At 42.2% G+C, this 23,992-nt stretch overlaps 1 protein-coding gene across 2 annotated transcripts in view; it reads left to right on the forward strand.

The window, feature by feature from the left end:
- The first annotated feature begins 1,097 nt into the window (after positions 1-1,097).
- The window catches only part of STX1A (syntaxin 1A), a 53,362-nt gene continuing 30,467 nt past the window's right edge, over positions 1,098-23,992 (forward strand). The window contains exon 1 of one of the 2 annotated variants that reach the window (XR_015742457.1): positions 1,098-1,221. Coding sequence is in view for 1 of the 2 variants with exons in the window: in XM_087928273.1 (XP_087784399.1) it covers positions 1,192-1,221 (30 nt within the window). In the remaining variant the exon portion in view is untranslated. The remainder of the gene's footprint in view (positions 1,222-23,992) is intronic. The other variant, XM_087928273.1, reaches the window with a different exon arrangement.

Raw genomic sequence — 23,992 nt, forward strand, 5'->3', positions numbered from 1 at the left:
CTGAATGGAACTATGGAACTGGAGCCCTCTTCAATTTTATGTTTAATGGGAAGCTCCAGTTTCAATTCAGTATCACTTGGTGGGGGGGGGGGGGTTGGACTAGATGACCTATAAGTCCCTTCCAACATCTGTTACTTGCTCCGAAATAAGCCTTATATTGCACTGAGTAGGACTGGGAATAAACCTGCATCGGATCCAGCCATATACAACTTGGTCCACTGGATGTCTCTGAGCAAGTTTAGAGTGCATAGGGAAAAGATTATAGTACAGGTATTCCTCAACTTATGACAACAATTGAGCCCCTGTTGTTAAGTGAGGCAGTTGTTAAGATAATTTTACCCCATTTTACGCCCTTTCTTGCCACAACTGTTAAGTGAATGGCTGCAATTGTTATGTTAGTAACACGATTGTTAAGCGAAACTGGCTTCTCCATTGCCTTTGCTTATCAGAAAGTCGCAAAAGGTCATGACATGATCCTGAGACACCGCAACCGTCATAAATATGAGTCAGTTGCCAAATGTCTGAATTGTGATCACGGGACCATGGGGATGCTGCAATGGTCCTAAGTGTGAAAAAATGGTCATAAGTTATTTTCTTCCAGTGCCGCTGTATTTTCAAACAGCCATGAAATGAACTGTTGTTAAGTCGAGGACTCCCTGTCTGGGGCTGCCACAAAGAAGAAGCTATTCTCCAAAGCAGGGATCTCCAACCTTGGCAACTTTAAGACTAGTGGACTTCAACTCCCAGAGTCCCTCAGCCAGCAAAGCTGGCTGAGAAACTCTGGGAGTTGAAGTCCACAAGTCTTAAAGTTGCCAAGGTTGGCTGGAGACCCCTGCTCCAAAGCACCTGAGGGCAAGACAAGAAGCAATGAGTGGAAACTAATCAAGGAAAGAACTCTAGATGACCTACAAGGTCCCTTCCAACTCTGATTATCTGTATCTCTATCTGTATCTGAATGCACCGGCTGTACACGTTGGAGCCCGCCGCCCAGCACGTGGACTAGGAACACCCCCTCAAGGAACATCGTGGCCGTTTGCATCCCCGTCGAGTGGGTGGGGAAGGAGGGGCCGCCGCCTCCGACGCGCCAGCACCGGCGCATGTGCCGCCTCTCGCCCCCTCTCCGCTCCTCCCCTGATCGCCCGCCCGGTGCCGGAGAGCCGAGCTAGCGCAGCCCAGGAAGAAGCGAGCGCGATGAAGGACCGGACGCAGGAGCTGCGCACGGTGAGTAGGACATTCGGAGCGAACGGCTAAGGTTGGAGGGTCTCCCCGCCGGCCGGGAGGAGGGAAGGGGGGAAAGGAGGCGGCGAGGCGGCGGCAACAGGCGGTTCTCCGCCCGCCTTGCCTCTCCGCCCGCTGCTTTTCTTCGTTATCCTGAGGGACGCTCCGTCAATGGGAAAAGCGAGCGAGCGAGAGCTGGGAAGAGGACGGGCGGGGGAGGCGGCCGCGGCTACCACCATCTCTCCTTTCTCTGAAGCTGGGTGCGCCTGCATCCTCTATCTGGGGAGGGGCGCGCGGCGAGAGGAGGGATGCTCTTCTTTCCCCGACTGGCCTGAGGGGCAGAGAGACGGGCTCCAAAGGGTGGGGGGCTTCCTTCCACTTCGGTATCTTTTCAGCCAGTCGCCTTGTCTGTGTGCGCGGGAGGCGGGGGCGGGAAAGTCTTTGGCAGGCGTTGGGGTGAGTTGCAAAGAGGAGGACGGCTAGATCACGAATGGATGGATGGAGCGAAGGAAGAGCCGGTACTGAAAGTCTAGGTTTCTGGTGAATAAATCGGGGGGTGGGAATGTGCTCCGTGGCCTGGATTCACCTAGCCTTAAAAAACGACGAAGTAGTAGCCTACCCTACTGTATTAAACCTAGTCAGTGTATAAGCGCACCAACGTGCCTACCGTCCCTGTCCTATTGTTTCTTTTTATTTTTCTTATATGTATCCATTTCATGTATTCATAATTATGTTTGTACTTATACCTATGATCTTGTTAGCGATTGACAAATAAAATAAATAAATAAAATAAATAAATTTAGGGGCTTATGTGGGACCGGAACCCTGAAAAATTAGGCGGAAACAAGGTTCACTTAATTAATGATGGCTGTCCTATGAACAGAGTTATAAAGGGAGAGAAGTAATAACTCAAGATTAACCGCACCAAACCTGATTGCAGGAAATATGACTTCAGCAACAGAGTGGTCAATGTCTGGAATACTCTACCTGACTCTGTGGTTTTTTTACCCAAACCCCAAAAACTTTAACCTTAGACTGTCTACTATTGACCTCACCGCCTTCCTAAGAGGTCTGTAGGGGGCATGCATAAGCGCACCAATTGTGCCTACCGTCCTTGTCCTATTGTTTCTTTTATTTTTCTTATATGTACCCATTTCATGTATTCATAACTATGTATATGCTTACACCTATTATCTTGTAAGCGATTGACAAATCGAATCAAATCAAATAAATAAAGTGGAGAAGGGAGAGGATGCACTAAATTGAGGGTTGGACTACTCAAAGGATGTAAGCAAGGATGAAGGGAGTTTGGGGAAAAACACTTTGATTTTATAAGTAGTCCTTGACTTAATAATCATTTGTTTAGTAACTGTTTCAAAGTTACAACAGTGCTGCTGTTGCAAAAAAAAACAGCACTGAAAAATGGGATTTACTGCCTTGTACTTACGACTCCCTTGGTCATGTAATCAAAATGTGCATGCTTGGAAACTGGCATGTATTTACAATGGTTGCAGCATCCTGGGGTCACCATTTATGACTTTCCCAGCTGGCTTCCAGAAAACAAAGTCAAGTCAAATTTGTTTAACAACTGTGTGATTCACTTAACAACTGCAGTTCCCAGTAGACCATGGTTATCAAAACTGCACAAAAGGCATGGTATTCTCCCACCCCCCCACCCCCAAAATCTGTTTTATTATCTTTATTTTGTTCAGACCCTGTTCTCTTGAAAATACTGCTTTGGCTTAATAGAGAATTGGAAGACCTGGACATATATGGAATTCATGCAGATAACTAGGAATAGATTGTTAATTTCATTGTTAGTTAGACCAACCAAGAGTGTTTTAAACCAAGCAATTACTTTGTTAGCAGACAATCCAGGGGATTGATTTGTTCATAAATCTAATGGGTTGATTTTTAAAAATTATGTAACTTTTGGAATGAAGGGGGGATACATATTTTTTGATTGGATAATGATAAAGAAAAATTGTTATGTAATTGCTACAATTCTGTTTGCTACCTGAGTGTCTGAAGTTGATGCCTCTTGATGTTTGGTTATGTAAGAAAGCCTACTTGAACATAGAAGGTGCTTCTATCTAAGTGAGCAAATAAATTGTGGAATGAGATTTGGAAAGTTCATTATGGAAAAAAAGAAATGAAGGCAGACATGATTATTAGGTTCAGGAACAAGAAGGGAAATAACAGGAAGGAATGTCAAGAACTGTTTTTTTAAGGCTACAGAAACTAGGATCAGAAGTAACAGGTGTGAGGAGTAGTTACCTAGATTTTGTTTAAATATAAGGAAAATATTCCTGGTAAGATCTATACAGCAGTAAAACAGTCTACCTATAGCAATTGAAATATCAGGAGTATAGCATATATTGTGGCATATATCCACAACTCTTTAAACATAGAACATAGAATAATAGGGTCAGAAGGGACCTTGGAGGTCTTCTAGTCCAACCCCCTGCTCAGACATGAGACTTGATATTCCAGACAAATGGCTGTCCAGTCTCTTCTTGAAAACCTCCAGTGATGGAGCACCCACAACTTCAGGAGTTAAGCCATCCTGCTGGCTAACTGTTCTCACTGTCAGGAAATTTCTCCATAGTTCTAAGTTGGATCATTTCCTAGGATCCTGTAGTAGCTTTATAGGGATAGCCACATGACGCAGGGGAAAAATGTGGTACCTTTAAAGAGTTAGATAAATAGACTAATTTCATTTCAGATACGAAAGCACGTATTTGGAATTAAATCCAGAATGCGTCTGAGCTCCAGAATACGCACTCTAGATTTGGAGAGGTGCCACATAAAATCCCAGAAGCTCTTAGAGAGAAGAAATCTTCCTTCAAATAATGGAAATTTTCCCAGATTAGCACAAAAATCCTGTAAATTTTGGCAAAAGCAATATAGTCAATAAAGATACAATATAATATACTGACAGCCGTATTCAAAAGATAGTTAAGACAATTAACAGAACCATTTAATTATATTTGAAGAAAGAATCTGAGTAACCTGAAGGTTTAAAAGTGGAAATTGCAGAAAAAATTAATGAATCGTTCACTTCTGGTTTTGCTGCTGAATGTACAAGAGATGCCTGTATAGCAGTTCAACAGACAACAACAGATGAAATTATATATAAACTGGCAAATTAAAAATAATTATCTGCTTCAGAATGCAAATATGAAATTGTTGACTTGAAAAATAAATAACTTATAGAAAAAAACTGTTATGTGTTAACTGGAAAATAAACAGATAAGCATTGGTTTGTTTAATGGTTAAGGCCTCAGGCTAGAACCCGGAAGACTGTGAGTTCTAATCCTGCCTTAGGTACAATGTTAACGGGGTGACTTTGGGCCAGTCATTCTCTCTCAGTATTAAGGAGGCAATGGGAAACCAACTTCCAAAAAATCTTGCCCAGAACGTTGCATGGGTTTGTCCAGGCAGTCGCCAGGAGACAATGCTGATTCAAAAGCACCTACAAATACCCACAAGAGGGCATGAAGGTTATATAAAAACGAATGGATAGTGTGAAAAATAAGAGGCAGAATTTTTCTCCTTCCATCACAATGTTAGTAGTCATTGAAGCCATTAGAACAAGATTCTGGGAAATTGAGCACTGGTTAAAAGAAAAATTTCATTCCGAAATGTACAGTTAAGCTGTCGGTTTCACTGTCCAATTTAGGCAGTTTTAAAGGAGGCTGGGTAGATCAGTGGCTGCTTGCTTCCACCAGAGCAGTGTTTCTCAACCTTGGCTTGTTTAAGATGGATAGACTTATATTCCCAGAATCCCCAGCCAGAATTCCCCACCCACCCATCTTAAAATTGCCAAGGTTGAGAAACAGTGCTCTAGAATTATTTATTAATGAGCAGAATGAGAAATGACTAGCCTACTGTCCAAGCTTACATGAACACCTTTGGTTGTCCACTAGATGACACAAAATTAATGAGGCTTTTGGCCTGATCAAACATCATTATGCAGTTATCATCTCTTTCATAGGAAAAGCTTACTCACAACAACTTAGCCTTGTAGTTGAATATAATAATATACTATTAAAGAGGAGGGTAATGATGATTGTGCTAAGCAGAACAATGATTATGTGCCATAATATCAAGGTCAACTTTTAGTAACCACACAAGATTTTTCTGGACATGCTGTCAACTATTTTGTGAATTATCCCCTTTAGCAGCCATTTTTGTAAATGTGCCCCCAAACTTAATAAGATTGCAGACCTGTACCTCAAGTGATACCTTTGACTTGGCTTGATTATTAAGAGGCTTCTAAAGTTTTTATGAAAGGCAGCAAAGAGGAAGCCGTAATTTTACAAACAGGCATGGTCCCTCTTAATGTGGATGGGGCAAGTAGTTTTCCATGTAGTTTGCAGTGTTGTAGAAATATTTTGCTATTGCCTTATTCCAGGCTGAGTGTCCAATAGCTCCCTCCAGGTATTAATCCAAACCAATCTTTTCTGCCTTTATTCCGCTGCAATCCTCCAGATTGTGCTGAAATATGATAACCAAGTTGGTGGAGCAAATAATGAGCAATGCTGATTTCATCAACATTTGGAGAGCCCATGGATTGCTTGTTAAGCCATAGACTACTCCCTAACCCATGGCTACATTGCTCAACAAAAAAGATTATGAATTAGCATAATGTATGACTACAGCTGGCAGTTGTCAATAATGTAGTATTATTCCTGAGATTTAATTCTGCGACCAAGTCGCTTGTTTTCAGTGAAAAACTCTGACTTTTGAAAGGAAGCAGCTGAATAGGGTCTGGCTTCCCCTCCCCCCATCCCATCTGTTACACAAGCCAATAAAACCAAGCATCCACCCATCCATCTAACCGTCTTACATGCTGCCTGCCTTGCAATTCACATATAATGTGTACATTGAAACATCCAAAGCCCTTTTGATATTTTTCCACAAGTTCTGTGGCCACCTGACCCTGACACACTGCAACCGTCATAAATATGAGTCAGTTGCCAAGTGTCTGAATTTTGATCATGTGACCATGGAGATGCTGCAATGGTCAGAACTGGGAAAAAGGATCATATGTCACTTTTTTCAGTGCCATGGTAACTTTGAATAGTCTGTACAACTTCAAATGAACTGTTGTAGGTCAAGGACTTCCTATAGAGCCATTCTGCACAGTTTTATTACTATCCCACCATGGATGCAATGCCTGCTTGTGAGATATTAAACAATCTTGCTTTTTCTATACTTTAAATTATAAATTATTCAGGGCTGAAGGATGATAACTTTCATTTGCCTGTCTCTGTGAGGGAAGATTAAAGTATTAGTGAATTTCAGTTTATGAAAAGAAGATGACTGGGGAGGAATGTGGGGAACTTCACAAATTTATGAAGTTTATAGAGAAAAAATAGCTGCTTTGTGTCTTTAATGGGAGGGTCCCCAGTGCAATGTATTGATGGTAGCTTTCTCATGAAAGGCCCAGAGACAGCACATTTAATTTACATACAGATGACCTCAAATTTAACCCATGTCACCTGCAATTAAAAACCAGGAGTTAATTATTAGAATAGCCGGCCCATTGGAGAAACTGTGCCTGGGTTCATACAGTGTGATAATTTTGATTTAATCAAGATTTGTTGAATGAATCATGGTCTGGGTTATTTAGTATGGCACAGGTGTCAAATTTGCCACATCACATTGCTGTCATGTGGTGTTTCACGATGTTTTCCCCATTCACAGAGCTGGGGTGGGTGTGGCCTGTACATGACACATCTCACCCGTGGGCCGCCAATTTGATACCCCTGTTGTATGGCATTCACTCTACTAACTATGCAATTAAAGCTGTTAAAAACAGAAGGAAAAGAAAGGAGCACCGTATTCTCTGCTTAGAGTTGTTTGAAAGAAAAAGGCAAGAATATATCCTTTTTTCCCCCCAAATAACTCTAGGCAGAGAATACACACAATACTCTTTCCTTCCCATAACAACCCTATTAGGTAGACATCTTTGTGCTTCATGCTTTTTATTGTACATATAATAGCAAGTGTCTAGAGACAAAAAAAAATAGCCATAACAATTAAAAACATGATGGGGTCCCGAATCAGAATAACCTCTGGTCTGGAAACAGAGCCAACTCATAAAGCCTTCCAGAATACTTAAGAGAATGGATGCTATCCAAAGCTCTGCAGTAGCCTTCCACAAACTGTGCTTTAGAAATCCCAGTGATTGAGTTTGGGCACACCAAGTCAGTTGTATGCATCCTATAGTCCATCACAAATGATCATTTCATTAACATTTAATACTGTATAAAAACAGAGAATCTCTCTCTGAGAGCTAGAGAATTTCTCTGCTGTCATACAAACCCTGTATATGTAACATCTGAATCGCTCTCCTTAAGAGAACTTAAGAGAAGGTGACTATCTATGTCACTCTAATAGATTTTTTTTGGGGGGGTCTTTTTTTCCAGTTTGCACATTACTTTAGTAGTGGTACTAGGATGGTTGTCTCTGGGAAGCTTTCTGCGCCTGTTCCCTTCTTTAAATCCTTCCCAGGGACCTAAAACAGTGGTTCTCAACCTTTTCTTCACCATGGACCCCCTTTAAATACCTTTTGTAGTTATGGATCATGGCCATGGACCCCCAAAACTTAATTAATGATTAAAAATTTAAATCATAACATTTCATCAGGCCTTTGTGGGACCCTCTGCATGATCATGGCCACTCAGGTATCTGCAGATAATTGAGAACCATTTATTTGGAACAGGGGTATCAAACTCAAGGCCTAGGGGTGGCCGGATCCTGCCCGTAGGGTGCTTAGATCTGGCCCACGACACTGCCCTGGAAACAGTGAAGGACTGCTCTTTGCCAGAGAAAACAGAGCTCAAGAGGGCCGCATGCATTTTTGCTGGCAGAGGGTTGCAGGGGGCTATTGCAGCCAAAATCGGAGCTTGGGAGCCCGTTTTCACTGGCACAGCACTTGAGCCACCACAGGCGCCTGGACACGAGTGACATTGAGCTGGCTACGCCCATCCTGGCCACGCCCACCCTGGTCCCCCAAGGTCAAACACAACCCTGAATCAATGAAATTGAGTTTGACACCCCTGACCTAGAAGGACAACATTGCTATCAATATCATGACAAATCTATGTTTCAAATCAAACCATCCTCCTGTACGGATTGGGAATCAGCCAGCTTGAGCAAGATATAAAGGCAGGGGTAGGATTCAACCGATATTACTACCGGTTCAGTAATTACATTTTGCGTGCTTGTTTTGTAATTACATTTTGCGCAGTGTTACTACCGGTTCTGTGTCTGCTGCTCTTCAGAGCTACCGGTTCTCTAGAGCCGGGAAGAACTGGTAGCATCCCACCCCTGTATAAAGGCCAGTACTCAACTACTATAGCTCAGGGGTCTCTAACCTTGGTAACTCTAAGCCCAGAGGACTTCAACTCCCAGAATTCCCCAGCCAGCAAGCTTAAAGTTGCCACGGTTGGAGACTCCTGCTATAGGTGGAATGAGGCTTTGATTTTAGGATTTTAGGAGAAGATGGCTACATATGACAAAAAGGATCTATTTTTAAAAAAATACCCCCACAAAATGTCTTTAATAAAGAGAGTAGGCAGATCTTTTGTCATTACTAGCTGCAGAGGATGTAGGAAGCTTCCATATCTCTCTGACTAACAGATGCTGTGGATTAAAAGCACACAAAGAAGATGCTATCATGACCTATCTGGAAACTTATGGTTGTCCACTTTTGGAAGCAGGATGCTAAATAAAATGGATTACGAAGGTTTGAAAGGAAAAAAGAAATATAGAAAACGTTGCAACCTCTGCTTAAACTGAGCTCAGGTTTCTCTCTCAAAGAGTGAGGTCTCTCATGGTGGCCTCATTAACAAACAAACCACCTAGCAAAGAAATGGGAAAATTGGCATCTATTTAAAACTCAGGGAAGACTGCCTGTTGTCACTTCATCCCCAAAGGAGGAGGACTCTTACTCTTAATTAATATTCAACTTTTAAGAAATTAAATCTATCAGTCTCCCAGTGTGTTGAGAGGACTGTAACATTAACAAATTGGGATTCTCTCCCCTCATTTCCAGCTCCCTCCCCTTCTTACGTTAACTAGCTATTCCTCAAATTGACTTATTAAATACCTTCTGATTTGGGCCTATTAGTTATTATTAATTTATTATTTCAATTGATGCATTCATGTAAAATGGCTACTTAAGAGCTGGCAATCATTATTTATGCACTGAGTTGGCATCTGTCTTGCCGTGGCAGATCCTGCATTATCATTTTTGCGTTGTGTTGTCTTCGTTTCGGACCTGCAGCTTTATATGAATGACCCAGCTTTGATCAAAATGGCCCCTGTAGTCATTTTCCCTTCAGTATGAATAATTATTGCTGTATTATTCTCCAACCCTTTTTTGAAATCATAAAATCTTTTAATTTGTAGTTGACATTTGCAGAGAAAGAATTACAAATAAGGGCAAGGCCTTGCGAAAATTGTCTCCATATTGCTTTGGCAGCAAGCTTTAAATGTTTAAAAATCACTGGGGTTTTTTCTAATGTAGTCACAAGGAGTCAAAATCAACTTTACGGCACATAATCAGTGCACCTTTTCTCTAAATTTCCCATTTCTTTTGTTTTAATGTATCAGCATTCGATTGGATGCTTACCTTTGGATTTGCACAAATGAATGAAGTGTATCCTTTACTCAGGCATAATTTGGAACAGCTTATTTTGGGATTAATGTGTGAAAGACAAAAACATTGAAAGAGGGGGAGGCGGGGAGTGGCCCAGTGAGATAAAGAATACAGGCAGTCCTCAACTTACAACAGTTCATTTAGTGACCATTCAAAGTTACAACGGCACTGAAAAATGTGACATGACCATTTTTCACAGTTAAGACCTTTGCAGCCATCCCCATGATCATGTGATCGAAATTTGGATGCTTGGCAACCGACTCATATTTATGACAGTTGCAGTGAGTCAAAGTCATGTGATCTCCTTTTGCGACCTGACAAGCACAGTCAATGGGGAAATCAGATTCCCTTAACAACCAGGTTACTAACTTATCAACTGCAGTGATTCACTTAACAACTGAGACAAGAAAGGTCGTAAAATGGGGCAAAACTCATTTAACAAATGTTTCACTTAACAGAAATTTTGGACTCAATTGTGGTTGTAAGTCGAGGACTATCTGTCTAAGGCAGCACTCTTTATCCCCTAAACTAAAGCTTAGATGGCTCTCTATGCCCTCCTTGGCTGGCTTTTTTTCTATAGTGCCAGGCAGCTTCCCATTTTCACTTAAATGAGACTTAAGATTTACTTTTGAAGGTGTTTTGGGGACAAAGGTAGAGCTAACATTTTCAGTGGTGGAATGGATTTGTGCTATGTCAAGCTAATCTTGCGATGAGTCCGTTTTCTGTTGCCCTTGATGGTTTTGACCAAGCCTGCAATAATCTAACAGTAAAATGATGGGACCAAGACCTGATCTCATTGTAATTAGACCCTCTATTCCAGGGGTGTCAAACTCGCAGCCCATGGGTTGGATGCATTACATGCTGGCCCCGGCCCTGCCCAGTTTAGAGAAGTGGGGGGAGTCCTGATCCATCACATGACACCTCTGTGATGCTGCGAGTTTGACACCCCTGCTCTCTTCCTTTTCTGAAGCAGTACTGTGATTGGCAGGTTTCTCCCTCCCCATACTCAGTAAGAGTTAAGTCTTAATGAGTCATGTTGCCTATCACATGGTTCTCATGAACAGTCAGAACAACATTATTAGCTAGTGACTTGGAACAGATTTAAAGGAAGCAGCCAGTAAGTGTGTGGCTACTTACCAATATAGTATTCCACTGAGTCACTGAATTTTAACTTAATGCTTTGGAAAGGCCCAAAGATTTATTTTAATTCCATTCCATAGCTGTAGCATTTGCTTGCTTGGTTTTTTTATCAAGCTATCGTTGGTAGGATGTGCAGAGAGCAAAAATGCTTTTTAACTTTGGCTTTAGCATGTTGCCTGAGTACATTTAAATTGCATCAACAGCAGCTAAAAGTCATATTATTGACATCCAATGCCTTGAGACTCTGATTTTGAGACAGTGGAATATAAAAGAGCTGACGGTACTTCTTTTCCTAATAAACAGAAGATTTGGCTTTATTTTCAGGACTCTAAGAGCCTCTTTGTTAGATAAAAGCTTTCCACTATCTCCTCTGGTCTATTACCTGTAGGGGGGATGATAGGACAATGTTGGTTCATCTCTAGGGTTTCTGGGCTCTCTTTGTGCTGCATATGAGCATAGTGGAATGCTGGAAAGGGTGGGATGAAGTCTCTGCATTCAACTGTCTGAACTCTGTGGCGGGGAGGGAGGGAGGGAGGGAGGGAGAGAGAGAGAGAGAGAGAGAGAGAGAGAGAGAGAGAGAGATATTTCTGTCCACCCCTAGAGTTCAAACTCTTCAGCTAGAATCAATCTATGTTATTTCACTTCTCAATCTCTTTGCTAAAAAAAATGCTAAAGCATTTATGTTTTCATGCTTTAGGGAAAAAAAGATAATTGGAAAAGAGAGGTTGATAAAATTGTCCATGGTTTACAAAGAATAGAAAGAAAGACGTTTGCCTTCTCTTTCAACAGTGGTCAGGCTATTCAGTGTCAACCATGCATTGTCTTTAGCGATACTAAACTTAGGTAAATCAGTAAAATCGGTGGCAGATTAGCCAAACAAAATAACTTCCTATAATGGATACAGCTGATTTGAAGAACCTTTGCATGTCGGGCTCTAGGTGCTTTGAAAATGATACCGGGGAAAAAATCCAGATGTTGCATGAGCATAGCCTCTGTGCTAGTCATTCAGGCAAACCTTTTTTGCACGTTTTTCTGCAAGCCTGGAAAAAGTGGGGCTACCTTAAGAGTCACATTTGACTCCTCAAACTCCACCCTTTTTAAAAGAGTAGTCAGAGCTGTCCCTAGTTGTTAAGTACAACTGACAACAGTTAGAATGCAATCTCCATGTTCAAAAACAATGCTGATGGGAATACAAAACAGAAAATCATTCAATCCTACCTGTTTCTAGCTGCTAATCCATTTTGTTTGACCCAACTGCTAAGTTTTTCTATGATAACATCAGCAATTATCCCCGTGATGGCGAACCTATGGCACACATGGCGGAAGTGGCACGCAGAGCCATTGCTGCTGGCATGCGAGCACTCGCCCAGAAAAGGTCTATTGCACATGCGCATGTGCCAGCTGATTGTCGGGTATCTGATGCACATGTGCGAGGGCATGGTGGAGCGCAGGAGACACTTGTGCATGCGCAGAAGCACGCGGCGTGTGCGGGGATCACACACGCAGGAGGCAGGGAGTCCACATGCATTGCCTTCTGGGTGAAGGCATGTGAGCATGAGCAGTCAAGCGCAATTATTGGCACAGGACCCCAAAAAAGTTAGCCACCACTGAACTAGCCTATTGGCTCCAGGAAGTTCACCAAAACAGTATATAGGTAGTCTTCAATTTATGACCACTATTGAGCCCAAAATTTCTATTGCTAAGCAAGGTAGTTGTTAAGTGAGCCATTTTATGACCTTTTTTTGCCATGTTTTTAAGCAGTTAAGTGAATCTTGCAGTTAAGCGAATTTGGCTTCCCCCATTGAATTTGCTTGCAGTCTTTGCTCCCTAGGAAGATTGCAGAGGAGAATCCCAAGACCCTGGAACAATGCAACCATCATAAATACATGCTGGCTGCTCTAATTTTGATCATGTGACGGGGGGGATGCCACAGTGATCATAAGTGTGAGAAGTGGTCATAAAACACTTTTTTCAGTGCCATTTTAACTTTGAATGGTCATTAAATGAATGTCCCAAAGGTCCTTTCTCAGGAGGCAACTGGATTTCCTTTTTTTTTTTTCAAAAACGTTTCTTCAAAAACAAAAGAAAGAAAAAAACAAGGAAGTCCAGTTGCCTCCCCAAAATGCACCTTTGGGACAACCATGATCTGGATGACTGAAAATCTCTACAGGCCATTAAACAAATCATTCTAAGTCAAGGACTACTTGCAAAAGCAATTATTTTATCTTCTATCTTTAGCAAATGTGGGATACAGCATTTGTGCACCAAAACTCTATGGTTCGATGTCGTGACTGCTACATATAAACCTTTGATAATAAAGGCTGCTATCTTTTAATACAGTGGTGCGGTTGGAAGTAGTAAAGTGCTTTGCTTGTGAAAGTTAGTTTTGAAAATCCCATTCAAAACGATGGCATCATAGGACCTGTCACAGTACGCTCTGTGATGTGCTAAACATCTCTTGAAAAACAGATGCTTAACCTTTGTTCCATATTTAATGGGACCAGGGTGGCTTGTTTAAAAGCTGGCTAACTGGGCTAATTAGCCAGGTCTGCCTTCCCTTTAGTGCACTATTCTTAGCCTGGCTGAGTTCACAGTTACTGCCTCAAGAGGCAGCCTTACCTTCTTAGCTACAAGCACAAGATATTACCACCACCACCCCCAGTTCTTGTCCTGAATCAATTCAGCAGAAGAACTGAAATGCAAATTGCATGTAAAGTGAGATAAATTAGGCACTCTTGTAGCAACCCTCTTCGCACCAGTTCAGGTTGGTTGCTGATAATTCCAGAAAAAATGATAACTGCTTCTTGACTTGTTAAAAGTGTGAGGTTACTTTCTATTTTTTTAAATGTGATTCCAAGCTTGCACTAGTGGTTTTATTCTCAGAATGCCAGTCTGTTCATTCACTTTTTACAGAACATCTGGACTGCAACATTGGTATATGGTTGCACTCCTAATTTTTAATTGTTCTTCAGGATTTTTACTTAACTTAGATTTTGGTGCTTACATACTGTAATTATATAATTACATTGACTTCATGGCATATCAACATCTTCATAATCATCAAATCCATAAACCTCACAAACTATAGCATCAACCAATTTGCTAAAATATTATTATTTAGAATCCTATATTTTTAATTTTCCTGTTGCCAAGTCTTACCCAAGTTATTATTTATGTTGATCCCATAGGGGGAGGGGAATAGATTTATACCATGTTTCTCCAACATTATGCCCCCCCCAATAGGAAGACCCAGCATGTTTTCTAGGCATAAAATGAAATTAAGCCCCTCCCCTCCCAAATTTAGGCCTAGTTTGAAACATGCAAATTTGTGAGGGGAAGGCGTCGGGGGAACTTGCCATTAGGAGTGCCCATGGGCAGCTACACCTCACCATCAGCCCCTCCTCACACCATGGCGGAGCATGGAGGGCTCCCTTACCCGGGTCAGCAGGCGGGTGGCGTTGGCGTGGATGTCCAGCAGCATTTCAGCCGCTTCTCAGGCCTGCGTAGCTTCCACGGATCCCACCGGCGCTGGTGCACGGGGGGTGGGTGGGGAGAAATTAATTCACCCCCGAAAAGATGTCCTAGCCATTTTGGGGGGGGGCTCAAAAAAAAAATAAGGCCCGGCCTTATTTTGTGAGAAACATGTTATGTCTTTTACTTGTGTCACTGTCAGTTTCTTTTTCCACCACTAATGGCTTAGGGGGGAGGAAATAACAGAATTAGAAAGAATCTTGGAGATCTTTTAGTGTAGCCCCATACTCAAGCAGAAGCCCCTATAGCATAGCTGTCAAACTCCCGGTCCATGGGCCGGATGCATCATGCACTGGCCATGCCCACCAGTGGTGGGATTCAAAAGAATTTACTACCAGTTCTGTGGGCGTGGCTTGGTGGGCGTGGCAGGGAAAGGATAACTGTAAAATCTCCAGTCAGAGGTGGGATTTGCTGGTTCTCTGAACTACTCAAAATTTCCACTACCGGTTCTCCAGAACTGGTCAGAACCTGCTGAATAACACCTTTGATGCCCACGCCTGGTTTAACAAAGAGGAGGGGGGAAGTACCGATACATCACGTGATGCTACCGTGATGACTTGAGTTTGAATTCCCTGCCCTATAGCATTTCAGAAAAATGGCTGTCTCTTCTTAAAAACCTCCAGTGATGGAGCACACACAACTCCTGAGGCCATACACCCAGGCAGTGCCGGACATTTTAACTCCCAATAAATCCTTTTGAAGTTTTGGAAGTTTGGCTCTTGAGACTTATGATTTAAATGGGAGTAACTTCTTGACAGCTGATTAATTGTTCTAACTATCAGGAAATTTCTCCTTATTTCTGTCTTATCCAGCTGGGTCAAATCCTTAATGAGAAAAGTGTCTAGGAAAAAGGAAAAATCCTACAGTATGAGAAGCATAATCACAAGCAATCCACCATCCAAACATGGGGAAAACTTAAGGAGGTCTGCACAGAGGTTTGCGAAATGATCTCAAATTCTGAGAAAAAAAAGAACGCGTAAGAAATAGGTGAAGAGAAAACATAAACAGAAAAGCCTACAAAATACTTCCCAAACACTATAGAAATGTTGTCAGAAAAACCAAAGATCAGAATGAACTGAGGCTTGTGAAAGAATCCAAAGTAATTAAAATGAGCTTCTTGGGTATATGCAGAAATAAAAAGAAAGCAAAGATAACATAGGAGAAAGTGGGAAGTGGCAATGGTTGGATGGTGAGAAAGGAGAACCTCTTCTATTTCTCTCAGGAGGGAAATTAAATCCAAGATGATCAGGATTGTGCCATTGGGAGAAAGTGAGGGTTAGAATTTAGGATGGGTAAGAGTTTAACTTCAGTGAAATGATCAGCTGGGACTCGGGAGGCAGTGAGCAGATGGGGGCGGGGCCAACCAGAGGTGGTATTTACCAGTTCTCTGGACTACTCGAAATTTCCGCTACTGGTTCTGCAGAACCTGTCAGAAGTGGCTGAATACCACCTCTGCATATTTCTATGATAAATTGAAATTAGATTTATATGGATTATGAGATAGTTGGAATTCGGAAAATGTCTCATGCTCTCAGACGGGAGGATTTCCCCATGTACAAAATGGCTGGCATGATCATTCTAAAAAAAAGTACATGGGGCAGGGAATTCCAGGAAGTATCTGCAAGCACACAGTGTGGACCCAGCTGTAAGGCATAGTTGAAGCAGATGACCAGGCTGAGCCTGAGGGAGAGGTCAAGTGCATCATAAGTCACAAGACCTTGTGCACCCACGAGAGGTCTAAGTCCAGCCCACCTTGAATGCCTTCCTAATTCCCACTCATTCCCCTTGACAATTAGTAACTCAGTTTTTTTTGTAGACAGCTTAAGCTTGCAATAAAATAAAACACCTATTAACTGGATGAATCTGCTGATTTTCCCGGTGCTTGACAATAAATGGCATATCCACAGAATTCCACCTCCTACAATGTCCACATAAAAATTCAAGAAACCAACTGTTTCCCACAAATGATGGATTTCTGCCTGACATCTGTTGATATGATTAAGTTTCCCATTTATAAACTTCTAAAAAGTTCATAATTAACACAGTAGAGTAGTTTTATGGACTTTTAATATATAGATCTGTACTTGTAGATTCAAAGAGCTGCATGCATTAGAAGTAATATCCCAGAAGAGGACAACACTACCGATGGTCACTTGGGCTTAGTGTTTGTCTATGTCTTCAAGCTTTTATAGAACTTGTTCAGGTAGTTCCTTGGGAAACTTGATTGAGTATACAAATTTGGGCAGATAACAGTATACAAATATGGGCAGATAACAAGCAATTATTCTGTCATATTTAGCCCAACAAATACATCACAGTGTGCTATCAAGTGTTGCTTTATATCCCGCCAGCCAGACTGCATTAAGCTTTAAATCATTTGAGGAAATCTCTGCTTGAGAGCAAGGCAGAAAAAGGTTTATACATTTAACATGATTGCATACCATCATGTTAAATTTGGGTAATGAAATGTCTGCAAGAAAATAAGCAAGCTCGGAGAGCACCAAGGACTGCCCTCACCCACTTACCATTATAATCAAGGAATGACTCCTTAATGGAACTGTTAATTTCTCTGTGTTACAGATTGTTTGGCTGAGCCAGAGGAGCTTTTTAAGGAAATAATGCCTGCGTTTTTATAGGTGACTTACAACTGTTCGTTAGTTACCGTTCAAAGTTAACAAGGGTACTGAAAAAAGTGACTTAAGATCGTTTTTCATACTTAGGACTGTTGCAGCATCCCCAGGGTCACGTGATCAAAATTTAGACACTTGGCAACTGACTCACATTTATGACTGTTGTAGTGTCCTGGGGTTTCTTTGGCGACCTTCCTGGCAAGCAAAGTCAATCCAGATTCACTGAACAACTTAACAACTGCAGTGATTCACTTAACAAGTATGGCAAGAAAGGTGGTAAAATGGGGACAAAGTTCACTTAACTGTCTCACTTAGCAACAGAAATTTTGGGTTCAATTGTGGTTGTGAGTTGAGGACTACCTGCATTTATGGGCTGAAACTTTAGCAAATAAGATATGTCACACAAGCCCTTCTCTTTTTCAGGGTAGCCAATCTCCTTCCTCCATAAATATGTTGTTGTTAGTTGCGAAGTTGTGTCCAACCCATTGCGACCCCATGGACAACGTTCTTCTAGGTCTTCCTCTCCTCCACCATCTTCCGGAGTCCATTTAAGCTCACGTCTACTGCTTCAGTGACTCCATCCAGCTACCTTGTTCTCTGTTGTCCCCTTCTTCTTTTGCCCTCAATCTTTCCCAGCATCTTCTCCAGTGAGTCCTTCCTTCTCATTAGATGGTCAAAGTATTTGAGTTTCATTCCATAAGTATCTCCACTCCTTAATAGAAGAAGGGCATTATTTCTGAATAGTGACTTTGAGGGAGAGGTTTCCTTCAGTGCAGGCAAGGGGAAGTATTGAATGCTAATTGCTTCCGTCCCAAGTCTAAGATCAGCAAACTGGAAGGAAATACCTGTAAACTGAGGAGCCTATATTGCCAGACTAATATGTTGCTAGTTCAGGAACAAGAATTTGAAAAAATAAGCATTCAGATGGCAGGAATGATGATCATTGTAATAGTGTATAATAATAACAAGTCACCACGATTTGCATAGTGACAGAGTTCAAAGTGCTGTGCTTTAATTGTCTTGCTGCAATCTGCACACCAATCTGGTGAGGCTATAAATATTATTCCTCATTCTCTACAGTATGTGACAATCCAAGAGAGAGTATTCTTGATACTGGTGTCCTGATGAACAGGGTTTCCTTCCCTGTTCCATTAAAGCTGGCGCTGAGCCTTTTAAACTTTGGCACCGAAGTTGAAAATGTGTTTATTTATTCTGGTGTTTGGTCGAACCACTACTGCTATGCATTTGTGGCCTGGTCTGTAGTGTTTCAGTTGAGTTTTTTTTTTAATCAATTTTTTAAACATAGTTAGAGGCTTTCAAACTGTTTCAACCACATTTATATTTGGCTGTCATAAATTAATTGTACCTTCTTTATGGATTGCTTTTAATGATGGGAAAGTTAGGTAGAAATTTTACAATTTTAGTTGTTTGTTGCTCCTTTAAGTCAGTGTTGACTCTTAACAGAATAACAGCGTTAGAAGGGACGTTGTAGGTCATCTAGTCCACCCCCTGCCAAAGCAAGAAACCCTACACCATTCCTGACAGATGGCTGTCCAGTCTCTTCTTGAAAGCTTCAAATGATGAAGCTCCCACAGCTTCTGAAGACAAGTTGTTCCATTGGTTGATTGTTTTCACTGTCAGAAAGTTTCTCCTTATTTCTAGGTTGAATCTTTCCTTGATTGGTTTCCATCTTGGTGACTATGTAGACAAGTTTCTGCAGTTTTGGGAGGGCAGCATTTTCAGAAGGGGTTTTGTTGTCTTCCTAGGGCTGAGAGAAAATGACTGCTCCGAAGTTATCCAACTGGTTTTGTGCCTAAGGAAGGACTAGAACTCATGATCTCCTGATTGCTATATTGTACCAAAATGGCATGCATCAATGAGTGAGTGAGTGAGTGAGTGAGTGAGTGAGTGAGTGAGTGAGTGAGTGAGTGAATGAGGAGGGGGTCAAGCTATTTTCCAAAGCCTCTGAAGGCCAGACAAGAAATAATGGATGGAAACTGAACAAGGAGAGATTCAACCTGGAAATAAGGAGAAATTTTCTGACAGTGTGAGAGCAATCAATAGGTGGAACAGCTTGCCTTCAGAAATTGTTCTGAATAACAAGAAGCAAGGTTCCTATAATCTTCTCAGCTGTCCTTACCACTCTCTGTATGGACTTTCTATCTGAGGCACTACTACCACCAAACCAAACAGTGATGCAGTGTGTTGAAACGCTCTCAGTCATGTCTCTGTAAAAAGTGGCCAGGACAGAAGGAGAAAGATGTGTTCTCCTCATCCAATGTAGGAAATGCAGATGCTTCACTAAGGATGACGTGTGGAGAGACCTGTTCAGATTGTTAGCTATCTGCACCTCCAGATACTTAATACATAATTAACTTTAGCTCATATTACCTAGTTTGGATAATGAAATGTGCAAGTAAGCAACTAAGCTTAGAGAACACCAAGAACCTCTCATTACAACCCTGAGCTACAAATATTCTCCTCTTTTGGGAGACATTAACATTCCTGTATGGACTATGCATTTGACCTGACATGTTAATTCAAACATTAAACCAGATTGGCAGTCATCCTCATACACAGATCAGCTTTGTTTTCTACTTTAAAGTAGGAAGTGGTTTGTACAGCAAGCACTTCTGATGCACATCATGCTCACCGATGGGTGTTTTATTTTTGAAACAGACAGTGATATGGTCATTATCATGTTGCAACAGCAGCTCTTGAGTACCTTCAAAACCATCAACAGCCTTGATCTCAGCAGACTCCTGTATACAAAGATGCTAGCAAGGCCTTTGGGCTTCTTTCAACTTGCCACAGAGGATAATTGGAAGAGCCACTGGACTAAACAACAAGCACGATCTTCTTCCAGCCTCTATTAGCTGGCTTTTGGTTATCAGCTGGGCAGGTGCCAGAGTAGTGTTTTGGAGTGAAAAATTTTGTTTCGAAGTGTTAAATTTGAATCTTGCCCAAATAATTACTGCCTTATTGTCAAAATAATAAATTTGAATTTGTGAATTTGAATTTAATGTCAGAGGAATGGTTCTGTTCGTACACTTTTTTACCAGGTCTTCAATTCCTGTTGAATCTTTCTGCTTTGCTCCAGTTTCAAAATAAGCATTAATAAGAACTTGTGGCTTCTAAGAATGAGCTTGTGATTGCCTGAAGCAAAATGATTAAAAGGGGCTTCATTGCCAATAGATGCATACTTTTAAGGAGGAATCAAAATGAAATGGCATGGCACCTGGCTGATACCTCTTGGCAACAAAGCTTTCCTACCCTTTGTTTCCTGGGTGTCTGATGGGAGGGACTTGGCAACTGATACTTGCAAAAAGGGCCAGGGGGCTGAAACAATGGTGGGTAAAAATGGCACAATAGAGGAGGTGGAACTGAGGGGGCGGGAGTAGGGAGGAGAAGAGCTGAGCACAGGTGCGGTTTCCAACTCTGGTGGTGATAAAGGGTTGGTTGATGCACAGACAAAAGCCCACAAACCTCTCTAATATACCTAATGCCAAGCCAGATTGCTTAGCTGTTGCTCCTTTTGTGTTTGGAAGTTCTCCAGAATCTAGGTGGCACTGTGTCAGATTTATTTATGTACCCTGCCTTTCACTGTAGAAACCTTCAAGCACAGAAAGCCCGTAAGTTTGGATCGTTGAGCAAACGGAGGGGCCCACCAAGTCATTTGGAGGAGGGGATGTTCCTAAATCACACAGAGGAAGGTTTCAGAACTTGGTTCACCATGAAAGGCTTGGTGGAGAACGCCAAGGGCAACATTTGCAGAAAACACAGTTAATAGAGAAGGAAAGAGACACTTGGTTCCAAGCTTTCTGAGAGCACCATAGACATTTCTTTGGATAATTTATTTGGTTGGGGAGTGGGAGAGCAGATGGTTTGTGTGGGAAAGCTCATCCTTGATTATGTGCCCCTTTTTTTCCTGCTTTGTTTAGACTTTAGAATGCTTGAGAGGACTTTCCTGGACTGCTGAAGTCATCATTTGCATGTTCTTTTGTAAACATTCCTTTTGTGCTCATCAGATCCTACCTAGATCAATATTTCCTCAACCTCATCACTTCAACTCCAAGAATGCGTGAGCAAAAAAGCTGGGTGCAAATTCTGGGAGTTAAAGTCTATGCATCTTAAAGTTGATGAGGTTGAGGAAACACTGACCTAGAATGTGCCCACAGGTCTTCAAGCACAGAAAGCCGAGTGGGACTTGATAGTCTAAAACCATGATGGCGAACCTATGGCATGTGTGCCACAGGTGGCACATAGTGCCATTTGTGCCAGCACGTGAGCTGCAGGCAAACTTACCTCACTGCGCATGTGCACGCCTCACAGCTGATTTTGGGCCAATTTGAGGCCTTTTTCAGCCTCCCAGAGGCTTCAGAAAGGCTTCTGCAGGCTTTTCAGGCCGAAAACTAGGTCCGTTTCATCACTTCCTGTTTTTCCGAAAATGCCAGAAGTGATGAAATGGGTGTAGTTTTTGGCTTGCAGAAGCCTTCCTGAAGCCTGAGGGAGGCCGAAAAAGCCTCAAACTGGTTGAAAATCAGCTGTAAGATGCAGTGCAGGTATGGGGGGATTGCGCGTGCATGCGTAGGGGACATGGGGGGATGCATTGCCTTCTGGGTGCTGGCACACGAGAGCGAGCATGCAAGCGTGTGCACAATTTTTGGCACAGGAATCCAAAAAGGTTAGCCAGCACTGGTCTAAAAGAATGGAAGGAACAAAAAATAAATTTAAAAAACCTAATACAAAACGCAGAATTTTCATTTTTCAATTAGTGGTAGAAATCAGCTAGCATCTATGGAATCAACCCCAGTTTACTATGATCACTGACCGATGCTTGGGTTCCTATCCTTAATAAAGAACTGAAGCAACAGTATAAAATGCAAATAACCCTTAATAAGGATGCAAATCATTACTTGGACCGCAGAAGATCATTCTTCTTAACTAGCAACATGGCTGCATAATCAGCTGGACAGTGTGTTCTTCCCTGTGCCAAATTCCAGTCTTGTTTTCACTGATGCTGTAGTGACCCTGGAGCATTGTTCCAGAGCAAGGAAGGGCACCCTCTGCTCCCAGCTGCACCCACTCCTTCTGAGGGAGAAGTTGCCATGACGACTGTCAGCTGTGATTTGGGGCCACCAGAATGGGATGTGGCCCCGACCTGGAATGCTCCCTCTTCAAGAAGCAAGAGAGGGGAGGGCTGCAGAGGAGGAGGACTCTATAGAGATTTGAGGCAAATGCGCCCACGCGTGGTTTGCCATTTCCCTGCAAGGAATGTGATTGCTTGAGATGTGAGTGCAAACGCCCCAGCCGAGTTCCTGTGCTGCCACACAGGGCTGTAGGAGTCTCAGGCACATGGCAGCACCTTCTCACCAGGAAGAGAGGCAGCCTACGCCGCGTCGTTCCTGACTGCACTGTGCACCCCCGAAGCAACCTTTGTTTAGAATCGTGCTTCCCGAATCTCACATTTTGAGGAGGGACTGATTTAGTTCTGGGCAAACTGCTATTCTTGACTATTACCATTTTAAACAGAGGAGGAGACATATGTCTGGAAATCAAAGCATTTCTCTGCCAAGACCGTTTTCATTCTCCAGTCCTCAGGTTCAGTCTTACAGCAGCCCACACCTCTTCCCCTCACAGCCATTGTGAACAGAGGTGGGGGGCTGCTAGTCATATCCCAAGATGGCAGTGGTCCATACGGTGCCAAAGTAAGAGTTCCTATGTTGCTTCCAAAGGATCTTTACCTCTTTCTGGATCCAAATACAATTTGTGAGTACTGCGCTCGCCAGTGCTGACCGTTGTTCCCTCCCTTTGGCCAATTAGGACGTACCAAAAAAAGGTTGCTTGTTGGCTTTCTTGCCACACGGTCTCCATTTCTGTCACTGCCTTTGTTTTACCACAGTTGTTCACTGTGAGGCAAAAAAAAAACCAAAAACTTGTCAGCTGACCCCACAGCCCACCTGTGAGGACACTGAAGCTTTAAGGCAGTTGGTCAGATGTGGTGTGGCAGGGTCCTAGAAACTGAGTGTGGGAGATTGGCAAGAGGTCCTAAACCTGAGAAACCAGCTTGCCCCCAAATTCCAAGGAGCTCCAGCAACACAAAATGCAAGTTTTACAATTTGACTTTTGAGGCAGTTGAACCAGAAAGCCTATGCTTGGGTATTCAGCAAGGATGTTAAATGTGGGGACACAGAGTTAATTACTATAGGAACAGCAATACGGTGAGGTCTTGTCTCATGGCTGCATTATTTTCCTAGTTGGTCATGAAATCTGATGTTTACAGGTAAACCTTGAAGTGACTTTTAAAAAGCTACTTACAACTGGCCCTCAAAGTTATAACTGTTGCCCCTCCCCCGGTCACCTGGTTGCATTTCAAGCATTGGAAACCAGCTTGTAATTTATGTTCATATTTAGATTTATGCTCAATTGCAGCGTCCCATGGTCGCGTGGTCACAATTTGCAATGTTTTTACTGGTTTCCAGTATGACAAAAATGATCACAAAATCAAGTCCAGTCATGTGGTGCCTCGATTTACGACCGCAATGGCTTAAAAGCGAAGTTCTGGACTCTATTGTGGTTGTAAGTCAAGGATTTTGCACAAAAGAATTAATAAATACATGATTAACATTAGGACTCAAGAAAAAAAATATCATAACATTTCAGTCTTCCAGGATTTTTCATTACAGATCTTAGAATGGCATTTTGGAACAAAGAAACTGTTCAACAATATCACAATGAATTGGGCAACTGCTGAATTCACATATATCAAAAAGTTTCAAGATATTTCAGAACATTTCAA

This window comes from Pseudonaja textilis, chromosome 1 (assembly GCF_049901715.1).
Source record: "Pseudonaja textilis isolate UNSWEBS1 chromosome 1, rPseTex1.2, whole genome shotgun sequence".
Lineage (NCBI taxonomy): Eukaryota > Metazoa > Chordata > Lepidosauria > Squamata > Elapidae > Pseudonaja > Pseudonaja textilis.